At 39.6% G+C, this 22,077-nt stretch overlaps 1 protein-coding gene across 1 annotated transcript in view; it reads right to left on the bottom strand.

Moving 5' to 3' along the window:
* Window positions 1–22,077, bottom strand: part of LOC139934447 (uncharacterized) — an 80,562-nt gene that overhangs the window by 40,292 nt on the left and 18,193 nt on the right. Inside the window, exons 6-11 of the mRNA XM_071928691.1 lie at window positions 20,128–20,291; window positions 14,663–14,821; window positions 9,626–9,695; window positions 5,385–5,528; window positions 3,807–3,943; window positions 1,636–2,213 (exon numbers count right to left, since the gene is read on the bottom strand). Of these exons, the coding sequence (XP_071784792.1) occupies window positions 1,636–2,213; window positions 3,807–3,943; window positions 5,385–5,528; window positions 9,626–9,695; window positions 14,663–14,821; window positions 20,128–20,291 (1,252 nt within the window). The remainder of the gene's footprint in view (window positions 1–1,635; window positions 2,214–3,806; window positions 3,944–5,384; window positions 5,529–9,625; window positions 9,696–14,662; window positions 14,822–20,127; window positions 20,292–22,077) is intronic.

The following is a 22,077-nucleotide window of genomic DNA, read 5'->3' on the forward strand; positions in this document are numbered from 1 at the left end:
TTCTTCTTCTTCTTCTTCTTCTTCTTCTTCTGAGTAAGTAAAGACTCAATTACATGAGCAAAAGCTTACTGCGGGAAATTGTTGGTATCTCAGAGACTTATAGAAAAGAAACGGGAGATTTCTCAAAAGGAGGATGCCAAAATATCAAATACCATGCTCTAGTACACAGGAGGGGCGTTGCTTCGGAGGATATTATACAAACATTGACTGTTTAGAGTGCTATGGTTAAAACTACGACTCCTGAGGTGATTCCCGGAGCGGTCGTGGGATCACCTTGGGAGAGTCAATATTTGTTTTACAACAGCCAACAGACTATTTATCATCTTCGTACACGTAACGTTCGTACGCGCGTTTCAGATACACAGATGCACAACTGATTTGGTTCGAGATGGGTAAAAAGACGTCTGGGTACTGCACGCCGTGTGATAGTTGTCGGACTATCACACGACAAACGATGCACTATCACACGGCAAACGATGCACTATCACACGGCAAACGATGCACTATCACACGGCAAACGATGCACTATCACACGGCCGCCGTCTAGTAAAACTAAGACACATGTGACGCGCTCTAAACCAATGAAAAAAGGGAATAGTGTAGGGGTGTTATATAACACCATATCCCCTAGATTGATCATAGCTAGATTCCAAACACAGGCTGGAACCTTGACAATAATCCAGATGTATCAAACATAGCAGAGATATAACATCAAACTTCCATCCTGTCAATACAGTCATATGGTGCTGGAACCTCAACAGTCAAGAAGGACGACGTAGTTAGACTTGATGTGTTTGAGATAAAATGCTCCCATTGGATACTGGGTGATAATCGACTGGACAAGATTACAAACACACATATCAAGGATTCACTACATCTGTACCAAGATAGACGGAGTAATCATCAAAAGTCTCAAATATTTTGGACACGTGAACAACAAGATACCCCAAAATGTCAGTTAAGGGCAAGGTCAGAGGTAAGAGACACATAGACAACCTAAAAGGTGGACAGATTGCATCTTTTAAGACTGCAGTAAAACAAGACTGACAGATTTATCGAGACTGGTTACACAGATATATAGCCCTGGTGGTCTTACACTTCGTATTGTACAACAGTGACGTACAGAGAAAGAGTCCTATTATAATAGGGCTAACAGATATACTAATATGGCACACTATCACCATACAAAATACAGCGCGAAGTCCCCTGCCTGCGTGGACGGCAATATTAAGTTTGCAAGTAATGAAGTATTGTAAACAGTTTACTCTACAGATGGACATGCAGCGTATAAATATCTTTCATGCTAAAGTCTGTCATGCTCAGTTTCTCAAAATGTGCTTAACCCTTTTACATCAAGATCAATTCCCAAAACCATGGATCCTTTAAAATATTAAATTTTGACAAAAAAAGATTGTTGAAATCATTGCTCTTGAAAGACGAAGAGAGGTTTTAGATTGCAACACTAGTTTCTTTAACTTTTACCAAATATTAATGTTGATACAACTGAAAAGTATTTCTCTTCCAGAAAAAAAACTCAACCAAACAAGAATGTCTTGATCTAAAAAGTGGCAGGCATTCTGCAGAAACAACGTCACAAACTTCCATGCTGGCTTTGACAAATGATAGATAACTTACCAAATATAGGAGGGGGTGGTGGAGGCAATGGGGGTAACTCATCTTCAATTCGGGTTGATGTAAATCCTATCAACATGTTGGCTGACATCTGATTGTTGATTGTTGAATTGTCAGTTGGTAAACCTTGATTTTGCATAATAGCATTTAAGTTACTATTATGAAGATTTTTGCTTGTGACCTCATTGTTTTTTAAACACTTACGTTCAAACACTGTTGAGAGGTTTCTTGGTGCGCTTGCTTTGTTGCAATTCATTATAATACTTGTTCTCTGTGGAAGACCGTTGGTCATATGTGTAACAGGGAGTACTTCTTCACTTCCATTTTGGTTGTCAATATCACATCCAGGTGGATCAACAATCAAGGAGTGTCCATTAGACAGGCCATTGGTAGATGGATTGCTGGATTGATTATTGTGAAGAGCCCAACTGTTGCCAATAATCAATGAATGACGGTCTGATTTAAGGAGAGGTGGAAGTTGGTCATCACAGCTATGGTCACTGCTCTCTAGTATGCCACTTGACTGTGTGTCAACATGTGACGAGGTTTCTGTATCCATAGATGTCGAAATGGCACTGAAACTTCATAAACAAAATGTAGTCAGTTTAATTTTTTTTATTGAAAGTCACAAAGTTATTAGTTATGTCTTTTGAACAGTTGGTGTGAATGCTTTGGATATTTAAAACTTTAAGTGTTGTTTTCTTTATAAATTCCCTACCAAAGAGTATGCAACAGGTTCACAATTAACTATGATTTTTTATTTTTTGCCTTTTTCGGTAATGAATAGCAAATTTTCTTGAAGATGTTTTCAAAGTGTGGAAATTATGCTGTTTTTCTCAGTAAAATATTTTTGGGAGAACAAAGTCAATATCGGGTGCACAAACTTAGCAAGAAAAAGGAGGGTTAGATTTGTTTATCCTTTGGTGCTCAAATCAAGCTGGAAAGTGGAAGGGGTAGATTTGTTTATCCTTTGCTGCTCAAAACCAACCGAAAAAGAGGAAGGGATAGATTGCTGTATCCCTTGAAACTAAAACACGACAACGAGTGTGATATAATGCAACAAATACGTGTGATTTATCCATTTTGACAAAGTTAGCATAGCAAAATTAGATTGAGCCGTAAAATCTACAGCATATTTTTCCCGATTTGGAGGAAAAAATGGTAAAACAAAAATGGGTTGCTTTAAAATCCTGTTTTGAGAGCAATTTACAGACCATAATGACAATTTTAAGCTGTAAATTTGAAAAATAACCAAATCTAAAAAAAATACAGTTAAATATGAACCTGTTATTCGTAAAATATCAACTTTGTCACATATTTCAAATAACAAAATGTACTCTCGTTTTCTTGTACACACTCCCACTTTGGAAGAATGCTTACATTTTAATTAATTAATTAAACTAAATTACCCCCAAAACACAAAGCTGGCAACAGACATCGGTTCAACATCTATGATTATGAATATTGCAAAACCGAGAAATGGTGGTTCAGTAACCACACGACAATACTTATTCTAGTCATTGCAACATCAGCGGTTAGCTTCATAGGATTCGAACCCACAAGCTTGTGATTGCAAGTCCTGCAGTCTAACCACTGTAAACCGGCAGTTGTCATCTTACTGCACAACATAGATAAGCTTGTGAGTGGATGTTATTGAGCTAGAACAGCTTGCTGTAACCTTACTGTTATTTCCACCATAGCTGGTAATAACTCCTTACTGTCAAGTACAAATTTCGATCTTTCAAATCAGCTAAGCTTCTTAATTTCATCTTCCACATGAGGTGAAATTAAAACATTAAAACATCTGACCAGAAAAGTGTGCCCATGATAGGGTTAATGTAATGTCACGGTTCATAAGCTTGCTTATTTATCGAAATGAACTCTGTATGATAACGGAAAATCGGAGTACTTAAATGGAGATCACACTTGAATTTGATGACCAGTCATAGCTTTACATGTGGCAAAATGGATATACAGGGTTTTGAGTGTTGTCCTCAATGTGGGGAAGGCGGTCTTACTAGCAAACGTCACTTTTATAGTAAAATTTAAACAGAAAGTGATGTGTGACTCGAAATAAAAAATAAAAAAACTTAAACTTGACAATGCATTGTTCAATTAGGATGATAACAAAAAGTCTCAAAAGTAAAAATATTTATGAAAAGTTCTTGGAATACCTTGTATCTGATGATGGTCTCATTTGAGAACATAATGTCTCAATCACCTTTGCTTTTTGTTGAAGGTGGTGTAAGGCTTTAGAAGCATCTCCCTTGTTGTCAATACTGCAAATAACTGACGAAAATCTCTCCAATTCCTGAAGCAAAAGGAGCAGCCTTAACAATGTATAACAAATCATGTATAATTCAAAGCGATAGAGATTCACTTGACAGAGAACTACCCCCCCCCCCCTAAAAAAAAAAAAGAAAGAAAAAAAACACAAAAATTTATAACAATGATGACCCAGTGGTCTAAAAACCATAAGGGAATAACAAAACAAATTTACTTCTAGTTTATTAGAAAAGTGCGCTTCTGCTTCAGAAGGCGGCGCTTTATAACACGGCTTCTTATAGAGTGCATATGGCTCAAGGCGTAACATACAGTATTTTCCTATAAGGTAATGTGAACTTCGTTTAAATTAAAAACACTGGACACCTTTTGGTAATTGTCAAAGATCAGTCTTCCCACTTCACAAAAAACAAACCTGTGAAAATTTTAGCTCAATTGGTCGTTGAAGTTGCAAGATAATTAAGGAAGAAAACACACCCATGTCAAACGAAGTTGTGTACTTTCAGATGCTTGATTTCGGGACTTAAAATCTAATTCTGAGGTCTCGAAATGAAATTCAAATATTTTAGTTGAAAATTACTTCTTTCCCGAAAGAGGGAGCCGTTTCTCACAATTTGTATACTATCAACAGCTCTCCATATCTTGTTTCCAAGTAGCTTTTTATGCTAACAATTATTTTGAGTAATTAACAATAAGTCCAGTGCCTTTAAGAGACCTAATGATTTTACATAGCACCAATATGGTTAACAAGGTGCTGTGGCGCGATAATGTCTTTTCGATAATTGCACTGGGTTATTAACGTGCGTTACACAACATACGGGACCAACGGCTTTACGACCCATCCTAAGGACGAAGCATCATGGTTAAAGTGTCTTTACGACTGGGACTCAAACACACACTTTGCTGATCAGAAACACTAGAGTTGGAATCCGGTGCACTTAACCGCTAGGCTTGACGCGCAAGAATCCTTTAAAAAAAACTAGAGATCTAAGCCTTAGGGACGTAGCCCGATTTGAGGCGTTAACCGGATCTAATGAAATCGTTTACTTTCTTTTGCAAGCTGTGATAAGATGAATCGGCACATATCCACCCTGCTGGGTGTTCAAGGCGCAGTCAAACCAAAAACAAACAAACAAACAAACAAACAGAAGACAGACAGACAGACACGTAGTCCTCGAAAACTGTGACGTAAGATACGTTTTGAGAAGAGATTTGAATGTTGTGGTACAAAGACAAAGAGCAAGTGGTAGAGAGGTCCAAATGCGTGGCTGAAGAAAAAGACCTGTCACCCCTGCATGGAGTGTCGAGACTTGGGTCCATTGAGGAGAAGCATGATACCGGATCAAAGATCCCACTGCCTTTCTTCAGGTTAGTCTCTGTGGTTTGATGATCCATCCATGGATCCATGCGTTATGAACCTCTCCGATAGCGTTGCCTACTGCAATTTGCCAACAGTTACATATACTTACTTCTTGAAATAATCTGAAGGCTTGGTAAATGCTTTCTCTCTTGTGCTTATTATCTGATGATGCAGAGACGTTCTTGCTGAAAGTCTCATCTAGTCCAAATTTAGCCACAGATTCTCTTCTGTCTCCACAGGCAAAACGAATGGCCTAAAGGTGCATAAAGGGCAAGCAAAAATGGGCTTCAGCATAACATTTAGTTATTGTGAAATATTTAAAAAAAAGTTGACAGACAGTACAATATTTACTGTACATAAAACTCTGGTAGAATCAATATGGTTAAAGGCAGTGGACACTATTGGTAATTGTCAAAGACTAGCCTTCACAGTTAGTTTATCTCAACATATGCATTCAATAACAAACCTGTGAAAATTTGAGCTCAATCGGTCATCGAACTTGTGAGATAATTATGAAAGAAAAAACACCCTTGTCACACGAAGTTGTGTGCGTTTAGATGGTTGATTTCGAGACCTCAAGTTCTAAACCTGAGGTCTCGAAATCAAATTTGCGGAACTTACTTCTTTCTCGAAAACTATGGCACCAAGAAAGGTTTTATGCTAAGAAATATTTTGAGTAATTACCAATAGTGTCCACTGCCTTTAAAGCTTTGTCCCCAAAATTCAACTACAAATGAAAAACAGTTCAATGAGTTTTCATGCTCCCCAATCATAAACAAAACTTTTCACAAAATCATTAACAATACAGATGCCGAGGGGTGTCGTGGCCGAGCGGATAAGGGCACCGAATTCAAGCTCTGGTGATCTGCTCAGCAGAGTGTGGGTTTGAATCCCGGTCTTGACACTTGTGTCCTTGAGCAAGACACTTAACATAAAATTGCTTCTCTTCACCCAGGGGTAAATGGGTACCTGATGTGCAGAGATGGCTCTTGTGATTGGTTTAGCCGAGTAGCGCATTTGTTACACAAGGCTGAGAGGGAGCTGAGATGGTTTCAGGAAAGATTTCAGCCCCAGTGACCAGGGGTAATAATTTGAAGCGCTTTGGGACACCTTTCGGGAGTGAAAAAAGCGCTTTATAAAAACTCAATATTATTATTATTTTTATTATTATGTCACTTCTTATACGTGTTGTAAGAATCCTTTTGGTCAGTTATGCTGTAAGGTGGCATTGCTTTGATTTCACACAATATATTCATCTGCAACTTAGCAAATTAGTAATTTTGTGCAGAGAGGTAACATCACTAGCCCAATCAAAACTGGTTCAACACCTGCATCGAAAACGAATAAGTTGTTCACCCCCACATTGAGCAGTATGTGAATATTATTCATTATTTAGGAGTTAAGTAATTAGAGCCTGTAGATTTATAAGTTGTAAAGGGTAGGTTGAAACATAGTTGTTAAAATGTGAACATTTGAGCACTGATTTGGGGTGTGTAAGTCTGCTTGAAAATATCACCAGCGTGCTGTTTTGGGGTAAAAAGTGTTTGTAATTTTAATTATTCCGGGCTATAAATTATAGGTATGTAAATTGGTTTTAGACTATAAAATAAGCAATTATAAACCTATACATACTTGGTTAATTACAAAATTGAAATATGTTTTTATATCGCAAACAAAAATAAAACTACAAAACAACTGGATATTAAACATAGCGCTATTCCGATACTGTTTACACACCTAGGGTATACCATGGCAGCTTAAAATGGATAATTTCAAGTACACATTTTAATTCTAACTTGTCACTATAAGGTATTTTGATACCACTATACAGGGTTTAGAGCTTGGATCGGCCCGTGATGACGTTTGCACCGCCCACATGGTGATTAGGTGCATCTGGCTAAGTTATGATTAAGTTGCGTATATAAGATCAGTATATAACACCAATTCAACATTGACTCGTGGTCTGTTTCCTTCGGGTGCGCCACCGAGTCGACAGTGTATCTTGGTTTACTGTTCATAAGTTTATTTTCGAATTTTGAGTTGCGTTTAAAATAAAACACCCAGTTGTATGTGGCTAGGTTCAAGGAGAAACGTCTAAATTGTTTTTTATTTTTTGAGTTTCGAGACAACTATTCCAAGTGGTTCAGGAGATATGACTTATTTGATCTCTTTAGATGTTGCTTTAACAAGTACTGACGTCATCTGAATGTTTTTAAAGCTTTTGTCTTATATTTATTATATATATATATATATTGATCATTTAATTCCTACAAACTAAATCCCATTTTTTATATTGGCTGCACAGTGTGATATTGCAGAAACATTTATTTGAACTTGCTATTTGGATAAAAGTGGGATATTTAATTGTACACAAATCGAGAAGACTGACTTTATGACATAATGGTTAGAAAATTAGATTTTTGTTCAGTGTGAACTTCCTGTTTGGAATCAAACCAAATGTGAAAGTGGGTCATGTTTCTGATGGACAGAACGATTACTGTCCTGTGTAATGTCAGATTTATGGGTTTTTCAAGCATAGATCACTTCTGTGTGTGTTGGACGATGAAAGTGCGTTTCTAGCCATGGGTGCATTATGGGACCGTGGTTAATACATATCACTATCATATAATTATAGGCACTTTTTGACTTTCGGCCGAGTTAAAAACACTTGTTGAGTTTCAAGGCTTAGTTTAATTGGTGAATGATTTGGTGATTGCATGAGTGGGGGAATGCTTGTCTGACAGCCAGGTAGTTTGAACAAAAGTTAAATGGTTAGTGTGGAGTGCTTTTCCATTAATTGGGGGTAATGAGATCTACTTCGGCACACTTTAAAAAAAACTTCTCTTTCTCACAAGAATGAACTTATTCTTCACTTTCATAACAAATCTCAAAGGAAAGAGTCATATCTGTATCATTTTAAAGCTCAGGATATTTACTTATCAATAAAGGTAATCATCTAAAAAGTCATAACATCATCAGGTATCAAGTTAATTTAATTCATATCTTATTACTTTAAACCATCTCCCCAGCCGCATAACATCAACAATGTTATGGAAGTTTCTGGCCTCATTTAATCTTTCCTTTTGGTCCACAAAGGAATTTGAAATACAAACTGTTTATTACTACAGGGTCTACAGCCACTGTTAAAATATTTGGGTTTTGTGTATATGCGTATATAGAATCATCATTGAGACTCAAGCTCTCAACAAATATTTATATTGACATCATCATGGGGATTGTGTTACCTCTGTCCACATGTTTAAAAGACAAGTGGCAAGTTGTGACCTTTGCTGAATTTCATTTCAACCATTTTCAACCATTTTCAACCAATAAGGAAATTGGGTCATTTGACTACAAAAAGATTTTAATTGTTTCAAAAAACAATAATTTCGAATACCCAAATCCAGTGCTTTTCAGAAAGATTCGCAAAAAGCTCCGTCCCTCATGTAACGTCATGTAACGTCAATTGTGGGAGCTCCAATTTGTATAGCCGCTTTGTTGGAGCGTAGAGGTATTACAAAGCAAACTCCCATACATGACGTCAAAGTATAGTAATTGTCGTCGTCAACGGCAGAAGTGTTTCTAATATTTTTGAACCTTGAGGTTAGGGCCTGACTTTTAATCGACAAGTGTACAAATAAAAAAAATATATTTAAATGGTGAAAGAACACGTTATAAACAAGATTAGATGTCATTTTCGTCAAAAACAAATTCGCTCAAGTACTTCTTTAAAATTAATGTTGAAAACATATCTCCTGAACCACACTCAATATTTCTACTGCCCAAATAACAGTGCGAATTTTTGTAAACACTTAACCCTTCCAAGTAGAAACAGAAACTGAAATATCCAATTGTTTAAAGGTCTAAAGCCAACGTAACAATATCTGCACGAAGCGTCTATTTATGCATGCAACCTGTCAGTGAGACCCAAGCTAAACAGATGTATGGTGATATCATTACTTGTGACATTTCTAACCATTTATTGACTTATAATTTAAAATCTTACTTTGGCAAATGGCAATCCACAATGTTGCTGTTACTTACTATGGCATCATCAGGTATCATGTGTAATGACGACAAGTAAAAGAAAATGATACATCCCTAAGAATATAACAAGAAAATGTTTGTGCTTGCATAGAGACGCTTTTTACACTTTGACGGCCGCATGACCTTTAGTTTAAAAACACTATCAATGACTGTGAACAACTTTGTAGTTCTGGTGTATATTATTTGTAGTTCTCAAAAGGAAAAACACCTAACAACTTTATACAATGTTGACTTTTCTTGACGATGGACTTTGAAATTAACCAGATGTTTCATTGTTCATTGAAAAGGAAATGAGAAAATTACCCTGAACCATTCATCACGTTCCTTCTCAATGCTTGCTTGGGTTGCGTTACCAGATGGGATGACTCGGAAACTAAACCAATAAAACACATACAAAAAATCATAAGTTTACAGATTCATAATGTTGGAGCCAAATATTTAAAAACCATGTTAATGGTTATTTTAAATTATTTATTCGCTTATGAAATTATGCTCAACACTAACCATCATCTTTTTCCCCATTCATTTTCAATGGGGTTGGCTGGATGGCCATGTATGGCTAGCCAACCAGTCCCCGGCCAAGTAGCATTATAAAAAGGGCTATGTTAAAGGCAGTGGACACTATTGGTAAATACTCAAAATATTTATTTGCATAAAACCTTACTTGGTAACGTGTAATGGGGAGAGGTATAACACCTTGTGATAAACGGCTCCATCTGAAGTGACGTAGTTATCGAGAAAGAAGTAATTTTCCACGAATTTGATTTCGAGACCTCAGATTTAGAATTTGAGGTCTCGAAATCAAGCATAAGAACGCACGTGACAATTTCGAGTGACAAGGGTGTCTTTTCTTTCATTATTATCTCGCAACTTTGATGACCGATTGAGCTCAAATGTTCACATGTGTTATTTTATGCATATGTTGAGATACAGCAAGTGAGAACACTGGTCTTTGACAATTACCAATAGTGTCCAGTGTCTTTAAGGGAGAGCGCGGCATTTTTGAGTAAAAGTTGGAAACTCACCCAACTTACCTAATTTTGGGGCGCTAAATCCAACATTTGGGGATACCAAGTCAAATTTTGAGACTAAACGTGTCTTATCGACAAATTAAATCAAAACAATTAAAAACTCAAATGAGGAGAACAACATCTGTATTTGTAAATTGATGTCCCCTAAAAAATATCTTACTTGAACTTGACTGGAATCAAAACATTTAGTTATTTAAGTGTAGGTACTGATTTGAAGCAGTGGGCACTATTAGTAATTACTCAACGTAGTTATTAGCATAACAACTTATTTGGTAACGAGTAATGGGGAGAGGTTGATAGTATAAAACATTGTGAGAAACGGCTCCCTTTGAAGTAACGTAGTTTTCGAGAAAGAAGTAAATATCCACGAATTTGATTTTGAGACCTCAGAATTAGATTTTGGGCACCCATCCCTGTGCTTAAAGAGAATTTTCAATAAATAAAAACAAAGAATTAATAGTTCGCAACACATTGCAATTCAAATGAATAATTAATCCGGCTCGGTCCGGTAACAGCGCCAGCCAACAACCAAGGTCATTACCACGCAGTGAAGACCGGGTACTCGCACTGTTATTCCCATTAATAAATACCTTTTTTTAGCGAATTAAACGGCTAAAATTGTCCAAATTTTTTACTTTTCTCTCGGCGATACTTCCAGACATGTTCAGGGGCCATATTTTAGCTTTTGATGGTTCCCATCTCTTTCGTGCGTTAATCACATTATAGTCTGGTCCCCTGACCAAAGATTCCTTGACGTCTCTTGTTAAAAATCTTAGGTCAGGTATCACCCACGGTTAAAAATAGAGCATAACGCAACTTGTCAGGGTCGGGGTCATCTCCAGGGAAACCATGTCTGCACTCGTTGCGATAACGTAACCCTCCTCCCGACGGCCGCCAGGCCGGAGGGTTACGAGATTATTTTGATCGGCAATTAATGACAATCTGGTTCAACACGTATAATTTCGACAGCTAGTCACCAGATAAGCCCCATTTTTACCACTTTCAAAAATCATGAACCAATCCTCAATCAATGTCTAATGGACACTCAAGTCAAAACACCTTTGAAAAAATATTTTTGAAGTAAAGGACAAAAACTTACCAGATCCCGGAGCGATTTCCCAGGTTTATATATTTTGAACTTGCATCGCTTTGCAAACGCTTTATTTAGCCACGACGCCTGCATTGGCAATAGCTGGCATAAAAACTCCTGGATCTACGGCCGACGGGACTGACATTACGATTCCATACCGAACATCAACGACACTGTCCGAATGTTGACGACAACACGTTCGGAGCATTTCGGATAACTTCGAAAAAGGAGGAATTCCTCCTTTTTGGTCACGTGATTTTGGGTGATACCGGACCCTAAATTCGACAGAGCCTAGTCGGAGACTTTTGGGTCTGGGAACCAGACTAATCACATTACTGATCTTTGAGACCAGGGGCCTTTCTCAAACCACGGCTTGGGCTCCGACTCAGGCTCCGCGTGCTGATATCCGTGCAATACGCGCTGCTCCAAAATGCAGGTTAAATTTACGCGGAGCCTAAGCCTGAGCCGGAGCCCAAGCCGTGGTTTGAGAAAGGCCTCTGTGACTCTTTTAAACAATGATCTGTTCAGCGCCTTCACTGGGGTCAAAGGAGGCAAACGATTTGACGATAGCTGTTCTTTGTGCATTAAACCGCGTGCATGAGCTCAGCGTCAGTTTATACGTGCGCACCTGTTACACGCATAGATATAGAATTATTCTATTCCATATCTATGGTTACACGCGTGCACTCAAAATTGATACATTTTCAGCGAGCGTACGCGCAAGTGCGCGAAGTTGCAATGAAACTAACATGGATATAAATAAGCATGTGGTACAGTGCAACGTGCAAGGTTTACACAATGTGTGCTGATTTAGTGGCCACTTATTCGCTATTTTCCAAAGCCGGTGTGGCGGCCTCAGCTCTCCGGCGGTCTCAGAGCTCCGGGTGACGTCACCGGAGATTTCGGCACACAGTAATCACGGTCTCAGATCTCTGGCGTGCCAAGCTCTCCGGGATTACATAGCATGCTGTCGTTGCGGGCGTGAGCCCCCGTTCCCCCCCCCCCCCCTACCGCCACGAATAAATCTTCGAGACCTGTTTTGTTATCGTACAAGTGCTTTTCCGAGGGGCAACCCAAAACCCTTTTCTGGCTTTCAGAAGAACCTTCTTTGTAGTTCCCACTCCTAAAATATAAACGTGATTACTTTTTTCACAATACTGTCGCATTCACTCCACTCGTTCACCCACTGATCTCCATATACCGACAGTGCGTTCACCACACGATATGGGCGCCACCATGACAGCTACGAGAGTAGACTAGTCGTTTATGGTCCCACGCGGTGAGATAGTCGATCGAGTTGCAGCGAACTGCTGGTTGCGCGACTACTACGAGCTGCCTGGAGTCGGGCAGCGCAGTAGTTGCGCAACCAGCAGTTCGAGCGCGGAGAGCGCCGCTTGTCTCTAAGGCCGTGCCCGAATTGGCGGCTTCGGCTACAGCTACGGCTAGGGCGCGCGCGTCTGCTATTCTTCAACACAGACAGACGCGCTGATCTAACCGTAGCTGTAGCCAAAGTCGGCAATTCGGACACGGCCTAAGTCTACTGCGCAGGCACGGCATGACGTAATACTACCGTATTTGGTAATCTGGAGCTCTGAGATCGCCGGAGCTCCGAGACCGCCACACCGGTCTTTATACCGCCGTTAACACTCCAACACGTGACCGGGTTTTGACCAATCAGAGACTTGAACCGTCCAAGGTATTTGTTAATGACTTTTAACAACCGTCATTGTCCATTTTCGCCATGTAAATTTTGAGCAAAATAACAAAACACGATAACAAAACAGGTCTCGAAGATTTATTCGTGGCGGTATGGGGGGGGCGGGGACTCACGCCCGCAACGACAGCATGCTACGTCATCCCGGAGAGCTTGGCACGCCAGAGATCTGAGACCGTGATTACTGCGTGCCAAAATCTCCGGTGACGTCACCCGGAGCACTGAGACCGCCGGAGCGCAAAGGCCGCCACACCTAACTCAAAATCTGGTGTTTCTGTTCAAAGAGTGCTGGTTTGCGTCCCAGTCATGACACTCGTGTCCCTAAACAAGACACTTAACCGTGATTCTTTGTCGTTCGGATGACACGTAAAGCCAATGCTCCCGTGTATTGTGTGCAAGGTAAGACAATCTCCCAGTGCACACATCTTGACCATTACATGGTGCTTGGAAAATGGAGGTCTCATAATTCAAACGAAGTCCAAAATACCTTGCAGGAAAATAATGACTGTTAAAGCGCCTTGAGCATCACTGAGTGATAAATCTTTGTTGTTTGTCTTCGTTTTAAGGCTCTAAGCTCCTAGTCTTTGCCCTGTAAATCTGAGCGTGTCTACCCGTTGAAATCAAGGACTTTAAAGTCACCTGGAAGTGGTATTTTTTCAAAATAAAGCTTTTGTTACTAATATATGTGTTTTGATAAGTGGAATGTGAATAAACAGTTATTTAAGGTTTTAAAAAATCAGCTCTTATGTTATTTACAAATTTAAGAGTACACCCCGACCCGAGAGGGCGCTGTTCGTGACGTCAATCGAGGCAGACTTTGCCTGTAATGCGTAGAGTAAACACATTTGCAAAGTACATGTACGGACCAAGTCGTGAGTTTGTACGTTTCAAAATTGTTTTTCCGGCAATGCCGACCAGGTGTATTGCTGCTGAATGCAGAAAAACACTTTTTATAATGTACCAACTCACGACTTGGACGTACATGTAGTTTGCACGTGTGTTTACTATACGCATTGCAGGCAAAGTCTGCCTTGAATGACGTCACAAAAGGGGTAGGCGGAATCAGCCCCCCAAACAACTTAATATATTTTTTAAACATATAAATCGTGACAAACAATTACTAAAAAAAAAATTGTTCGTAAGCATATACTCTTATGTTTGAAAGAAAAAACATTATATTTCTAGGTGACTTTAACAAACAGGATCAGGGTGTTTGAAAGAGTGAGGAGGTCATCGCTGCGCTTTTTTCTTGTACAATTATATCATTGGGGACGTCGCTAAAAAAAAAACTAATTCCAAACAGTGGGGTAACAAAGAGATGTCCTCGATTAGCGGGGTTCACAAACATGTGTTTGTCTGTGTCCTGTAAATCTGTGTTTGTGTTCTGTAAATTTGAGACTGTAAACGTGGAGTCGATTCCAAGAACGACCCAAGTCCTACAACACTGGTTTGAGTGATAAATTTGTTAAAGGTGCTTGTCAAAGACGTGAACACATAATACTTACAGGTACACTTTCTTTCTTGTTGTTATGCTAAATCCACTGTAGTTGAGCTTTTTGACCAGAGTAACATCATCTGAAAGTTGAAGTATGTTGAGAGCTTGCTGATTGTCCTCATCTGGTTTGTAATATGATAATTCACCCTCTCGTATGCGAATCCACCTCCTGAAAACATATTCAATTTCTGTATTCCAGGCAAAGTACAGCATAGACATTATGCAACATGTTCCCATTTGGATGATTCGGAATATTTCAAATCACACCCGAGAGTTTCCTGAACTTGTACTCGTTCAATTTGAATGGATACAACATTTATACACTTATTGGAAGCATTGATGATTTATATTTAAGGAAAGGCACGATTAAACAATTGACACACAAATAAAATGGAAACAATGTCTTCCTGTACACAAAAGTTCAAACATTCTTTCTTTAAGAGCACCATCACGGTACTTTCTGAACTTGGAAAATGTTTGTAAACACACTGGCATAATTCAGGGTCAAGAGACATTTAATTGATTATTTTGTGCACTTTCATCATAATGAAACAGACAAATCAAGACATTTACAAAGTGTGTGCTTACTTTTAAAAACATCACTCAATTAGCCAAAGGTTCATTAACATGTATCTCTAAAGCAATGTCGCGTTTTGTTCGAGTTTTATTGTTAATACATAAATAGTGAGCTCTCCGGACTGCCCTGCGGCAGCGATTGGAAAAAGATGGGATGCTCTTCCCATCTACGCTATACAGTATTCATTAAACAAAATATGTTAGTATTGGATGTCAACTTCAATCAACTTGCCCATAGTGCCACTACTAATGCATTGTGTGCTGCGATGAACGCATCATCCTCTGTTGCAAGCTGCTGTAGAAAGTTTATTTTAAAAGCCCTTTCTTGCCCATTTCTCAAAAGCAACACTTCAAGAACAAAAAGAAAAACTTACACAAAAGTGCAAAAAAAAACAAAACAAAAAAACAAACATAACAAACGCTTATAAATCTTCGAAAACAAAAACTATTTAGCAAAAAACAGTTTCTCCTTTAGGCAAACAACAAACATCGCAGGCACTTAGAAAAGACAAGAGGAAGCTGTTAAATACGCCTGAACATCTGACGTCACACTTCGAGGCTCGTGAATAACACCAGAGACCTGCCTCTAAACCGGCGTGTACTTTCACCTTTGACCTTCATTCATTTCACATACAGATACGGACCTGAGAGCAGGGAAATGTCTTTATACTGTCTTTATCCTTTGGGATCTTTATCTATACTATTAAAAGCGTAACCTGCGCCATCTTGGATTGAAAATTAGAAGGTCCAGTGGTATGGCATCCTTGTGGAATCCAACACGGTTGTTTGTGTGGAATTCAATACGTTTGTGTGGTTTCAGACGTCGGGTTGCAAGTCTGCAAAACCCGGATCCAAACTCGCACTTACAAGTCATGTGATTGGAGGAAGTTTGGGCGGCGACCGTGCGTCAACCACTGGTCGATGTTGTTACCAGACTTCCTAGAAATCTTTCTGACAGGCGACTCATTGGACAGTGTTTCGCAGATGGTGCTCCGGATTGGTTCATTCATTGCCCCTTGCCCGCCCACCCGCCATTCGATCCGCCCTTTTTGGTCAGGTTACTTTCGTGTTGTACTAAGCATGGTTCTCCGGATTGGTTCATTCATTGCCGCGCAGGGTCGAAAGGGTCGAAGAGGCTGGGTGCCAGGACAAAACCAATCTCACGACTTTGACCGAATTTGCATTGAATGGATGAAATACCGTAGATTGATGTTTCGCAGGTGACCATGTGTCAACCACTGGTCGACGTTGTTATCAGACTTCCTAGAAATCCTTCTGCGGGTGACTCATTTGTTGAAAAGATTAAATGGAGAATATTTATGAAAAAGCATTCACTTCCAAACGGCATGAGAATTATCATGATGAACAAGGATGGGATCAAACGGAAGCTTAATAATTTGGAAACATTGGGTAGGGCCGGCTATAGGTTGGAAGGTGTCTAAGGGAACTTTACAATTAATAACATTTGGGGGTGGGGCCTTACACAAAGAGCCATTCTGGTCAGTGTATTGTGAGCGGTGTGTTGTCTGGTTTGAGACAGGCCACCTGTTGCTTGGTGAAGAAGGTCGCCGTGGGACCACTTTAGGTTGACAGTGGGTGGCGACCTTGGAACTTTTGCCAGTAAACTCAAATGGGTACATGAATACCGTTTTAGAATACGGTCTGTTCATGGAGGTATAATGTTGCAGTTTCAGAGTTTAACCATGGAGGTAGAATTGTGAAACCATTCCTTACTCTATGGTGAAACTTATACACACACGTCAAAGGCTGTTTTGAAGCTGTAAAAAAAGAACTTTGCTTTGCATTTGGTCAAAGTTGTTAAGCAAAACGACATTAAGTTTCCTTTTGAATAAGTCCATTCACAAAATTGGTTAGAGCAGTGTGTCGGTCAGGTCTCAGAATATACATTTTGCCAAATCCATTTTGAACCCTAATTTAGCCATCGGCCCGTCGGGTTGGTTACTGATGGAGATAATATTAACAAAAGAGACCTCGTGCGGCTGAATGGGGTACATTTTTAGGAGTTTGTCTATTGACCCAAACTGGACGTAACAAACCCTAAACATGACTTGACATGCTTTCTGAAAGTGAAATAAGTTAGAGAAAATTAAGGAGTGGGGACGAGTTTATCGTTTTTATTTAGTTTGTACGATATAGGGTTCCAGAGATATGGGATGTATGGAGGTTTGTTCCTAGAGCAGCGTGAACATGAACACGGTCAGAAATTGTGTCGTTTGTCGTTCAAATTTCGCGAGATGCAATAAGCCCAAAGTGACAATAAAACAAAACCAGACCTGCCAAGTCTCACGCATTAGGCGTGAGACTCACTAATCGCGCATTTGGGCTCTGTCTCACGCTCACACGCACATCAACCATTATTGGGGCGAGATCGGAAAAAAAAAATTAACGACATTTTTTGTACCAAATTTGTACAAACAGAGCGCAAATTTGCAGATTGCGCACGCTTTTGCTCATCCAGTAGGTTTAGCTCAAATTCGGCAGAGCGCAAAACGCTTATTGCGCACAAGTTTGTTCCGACTCTTTTAGCAAATTCGTTGAAATGCGCTCCACTAGCGAAGACACAACAGGCAGAAGAAGTGAGCGATTGATTTTGGACATCATTTTTAGTCTATTTTGTTCAAGTTTGGAAGGATATAATCTGACACAATCGAACCTCCACATTAACCATCAACATCTCCTGTGTACCTCAAGTGAGTTTTAATTATTCTGAGGAGGCTTTTGATGCATTTTGAAACACTTTTTGTCCACAATTAAATTTCACATTGTTTTATTTATTTATAAAAAAAAAAAAAAAAAAAAGGTTGGGCGGCGATTTAAAAAGGCCTTCTTAAACTGGCAATTTTTTTTCCTGGGGGATGGGGGTTGAGCTTTGAAAAATCTCACACATAGCTAGCCTCTGGACTTGGCATCTCTGCCTGCAAAACACTTTTTTGACGTTCACGTTAAGTGCTCCCGTTATACATGCAGCCTATTGACCAGAAAGTTTACAAGACCAATTCAGATGAGAATAAACTAAAAAGAGGCCTACGCTCTTACCGCCCCCGCCCCCCCCCAAAAAAAAAAAACAGTAGATAAATTAGATTTGTGGCACACAGCATGTTCCAAAAGCTCGCTTTACTTATAGTGCTGTAGCAACGCTATGTATCGTGGGACGTAAAAATGTCATTTTTGACGATTTTTTTAAAAAGGAAATGCAAGCATTATGAATGTATATTGAGTGTGTGGAGAAAGTTTTGGTAGTGTAGTACAAAAGAAACTTTAGTTATTGCTGGCTAACGGTCAGTTTCACCTATCAACGCTGATTTGAAAAACGTGTAACGTTAGAGAGGCCCAACATATTAGACCCCTATAAGGATCACGGGGGAGCCTTAAAGTTTCTAGATGCATAAGGTACGTTGTCTAACCCAAAACGAGGTGGGTACAGCCACTGCAAGTAGTGGTGGACGTGCGAAATAGCTTCATTTGGGGTTAAAATTATGACACCATGCATAAATATTGAGAGAGGCGTATAACACCCTCACCCACATTTCGAAATATTTGTGTAAAGGATTTTTATATCCTAGCGGGGTGCCGCGCGAAGCGCGGCATCCCGCTAGTCCTTATAAAGACAGGAGCCTAGTATACTGTTAGATCGGCTGGATGCAAGGTAGACTGGGCCCCTCTCTTTAAGGATAAAGACAGGTCCCATATGCTTCTCGGATCCAGTGATTCCATTGGATACAATGATATTAGATAAACGTGCACAGTGACGTGAGCTTTCCATAGATTCACAGGTCATTCCTGTCACATCCGCAATAGATTTAGACTGCGTATATCTGAAACGTACGGGGTCAAAGGTCAAAACACACGCCGGTTTGCGCCGGTGTTGATGCCGGTCACTGGCGTTATTCACGAGCCTCGAAATGTGACGTCAGATGTTCAGGCTAGATGCAAGGTAGCCTGAATGTCTAACGTCTGTGCGGCACCTAAGGCCGAGTTCGGGCGGTGTGTTCTTGGGTGCTCGAGAACAAGACGGATCGCTGTTCTTTTTTCATCCACTCAAACGACGATGTGATAAAAGCGCCACGAAAAGAGGTTCGGCACTGGTCATGTGACAACGTGGTTCGTCAGTTAAATAGGATGTTTTTTAACAGTTGGAAACCCGACAGTAGAAAAGAGACCACACTTTCATTATTTTCTTTGGGATGACTATTAACTTTCAACTTCAATATCAACTTTAACAATCTATTTCAGAGTCATTTTGCATCTAAATTACTTATTTCCTTGGTGTTGTGCTGCCATTTTGTAAAGTGTTGTTCTCGAAACCCTCGATGAAAGGTGGCGTGTGATCTTGTTCCGAGTGAATCATTCTCGGGTCATGTTCTCATCGTTCGGGCGTGAGAATAGCCCACTCGGGCCAAGAACACACCGCCCGAACTCAGCCTTAATGTAGCCCGAGCCCTATTAGGTGCCGCCCAGACGTCATTCTTCGAGGCTCGTGAATAACGCCAGAGACCGGCCTCAAAAAATTGCAAAACCGGCGTGTAGTTTGACCTCTGACCTCGGTCATTTCACATAATTTAGATACGCAGTAAAATTCCATTGCGGACTTGGGAGCAATAATTATTTTGAATCACTTGATCTAGCGGCAGCGACCTGAAAGACATGGGCCCAGTCTAGATGCAAGACAGTATTATGTGAGATCAAGAGAGGGCCCTATTGTAGCTCAAGTTCTTGAGGAACTAGGCGTGGCAGTTGCATTTAGGGTAAAGTTAGTGAGGTAAACATGTAAATATGACAAATTTTTCGCTAAGCTGTTTTCTGTAGCCTCTAGGACGTTGTGTACAAAATGAATACACAGTCCATGAGCAAAAAGAAACGGACCAAAGACAAACAAACCTTGTGTATGTGGTGTAAAGGTTGTGATTTTTCTTCTCAAGAAAACCTTCCTTGACAACTTGTTGACATCGCATTAGAGTCCCTCTAAAGTCTGCTTGTGTGAGAACACGTCCTTCAGCAGATGACTTGTTGTTTTCCAATATCAGGTTAAGAAGTCTGCATATCTATTTAAAATAAACCAAACTTAACTTGAACTATACAGCGTTTTAGGCATGTTAAATCAAAAGCAATAATTACAAAGTAGGATACACATACAAAAGCAAAGCTATCAACAATAAATAACAACCCAGCTACAAACTTTAGAATGTTATCTCGGAAAGATTAATCTTGAGAGTAAATTTGAACAGTGGAGTCTGTAAATTTACGGCTATCTTGAGGAACTGTTCCACAGAGAAGATCCAACATATGTGCAAATGAGCAGTCCCCACATTGTTCTGAGTTTTAGGTAACAACTGAAAATGAATTGGATGACCAACCAATCCTAGTGGTGAGGAAAAAATATGACACGTTGGTACCAATTACAGGGATACATTTTGATATTACTTTTCTTGTTCCAATAAATTTGTCAGTTCTGAAATGTTGGATTGGACTGGGTCATATAAAGCTGCATCGCAACAACACATGGAAAGGGAAACGAATAAGTTAGAACATTATAAGTTAGAACATAATTATAACAACTAAAATGCACAAGGAAAAAAAACACTACCTTCAAAAAAAGTAGAACAAGAAAAGTATACAAAACTCCCGCAACCCCTGGTTGACATTCTGTCAGGGGAACCCCAGAACCCTGTAGTTAACATGGGCGTCAATCAGGGGAGGGACGGGGGACACCATATCGAATGTCCTCCATCTTTTTTACCACCCTTATCATTAGGCCCAAGTATTACACCGTCTAAGACCAAACCATGTGTCCCGCCATGTGCATTAATCCAGGGGGCAAAGGATGACACAACGTTTTGAAAGATGTGGACACTTTATCAAATGTCCCCCCACAAAAATGGCCCAAGATTGCACCACAGAGAATCTAAAATGCAAAGCTTTCCCGGGCCCTTAAACGGGCCCGGACCCATGCCGTAAAGGCTTCACACTCGCATGCTCACTCTTTGACAGATTTGCCCCCTAAAACTAGTGTCATAGATCCGCACCTGAAGATGCTGTAACCTAAAATGTTCGACTGCTCACATTTCAAAGGCTTACGTTCTGTTCCATTCTTTATGCCTCTTATTAGCCTAAGATTGCACCACACAGCATCTAAAATGCAAAATTGTCTCAGGCCCTTAGGCGTTCCGCCTATAGCATGCTCCATCTTTAAAAGACTGAAAGGTAACTATAGGTAGGGAGTAATAACAACAAGTAAGGTGTATTGATTAATTAAATGCTAGCAATTGCATTTCATAGTCAAGATATTGAGCAGAACTAGAATTGACGCCAAACAAGCAATAAAATGTGACTTCTTTTACATGGCTCATACCATGGGGGCTTATCTTTTTTTATAGCTCCATGCTCATGTAGTGCAGGAATGACTCTTGGCAAATTGTCTACAGCACACGAGTAATGAGCCACGCCCTTTTATGGTTCTTTGCGTTCTAGCTAAGATCAAGGTCGATACAGTACATGATAACTTAGTTTTGTTTACAATCATCATCATGTCATTGTGTGGATTCACAAAAATTCAAAGTTTAACATTTTGAAAAATTTGATCTTGACTCAAATGTACACAAACAACAGGGTCCAGTTAAAACCTAGCAGAGTTTCCAACCAGCCATGAAAATATTTAAGCGACACCCACTTATGCCAAATGAACCATTTAACCGTTATCCAATAACTTGAGCGTGGTAAGCTGTCAATTGACACAAATGTTGCCATAACAAAAAATAACCCCTCAAAAGCCAACTATTTCTAAGTAAGTTAAAAATATCTTTTTAATTGAGCTTTTGAGAACATTTTAAT

Source organism: Asterias amurensis, chromosome 3 (assembly GCF_032118995.1).
Source record: "Asterias amurensis chromosome 3, ASM3211899v1".
Classification (NCBI taxonomy): Eukaryota; Metazoa; Echinodermata; class Asteroidea; order Forcipulatida; family Asteriidae; genus Asterias; species Asterias amurensis.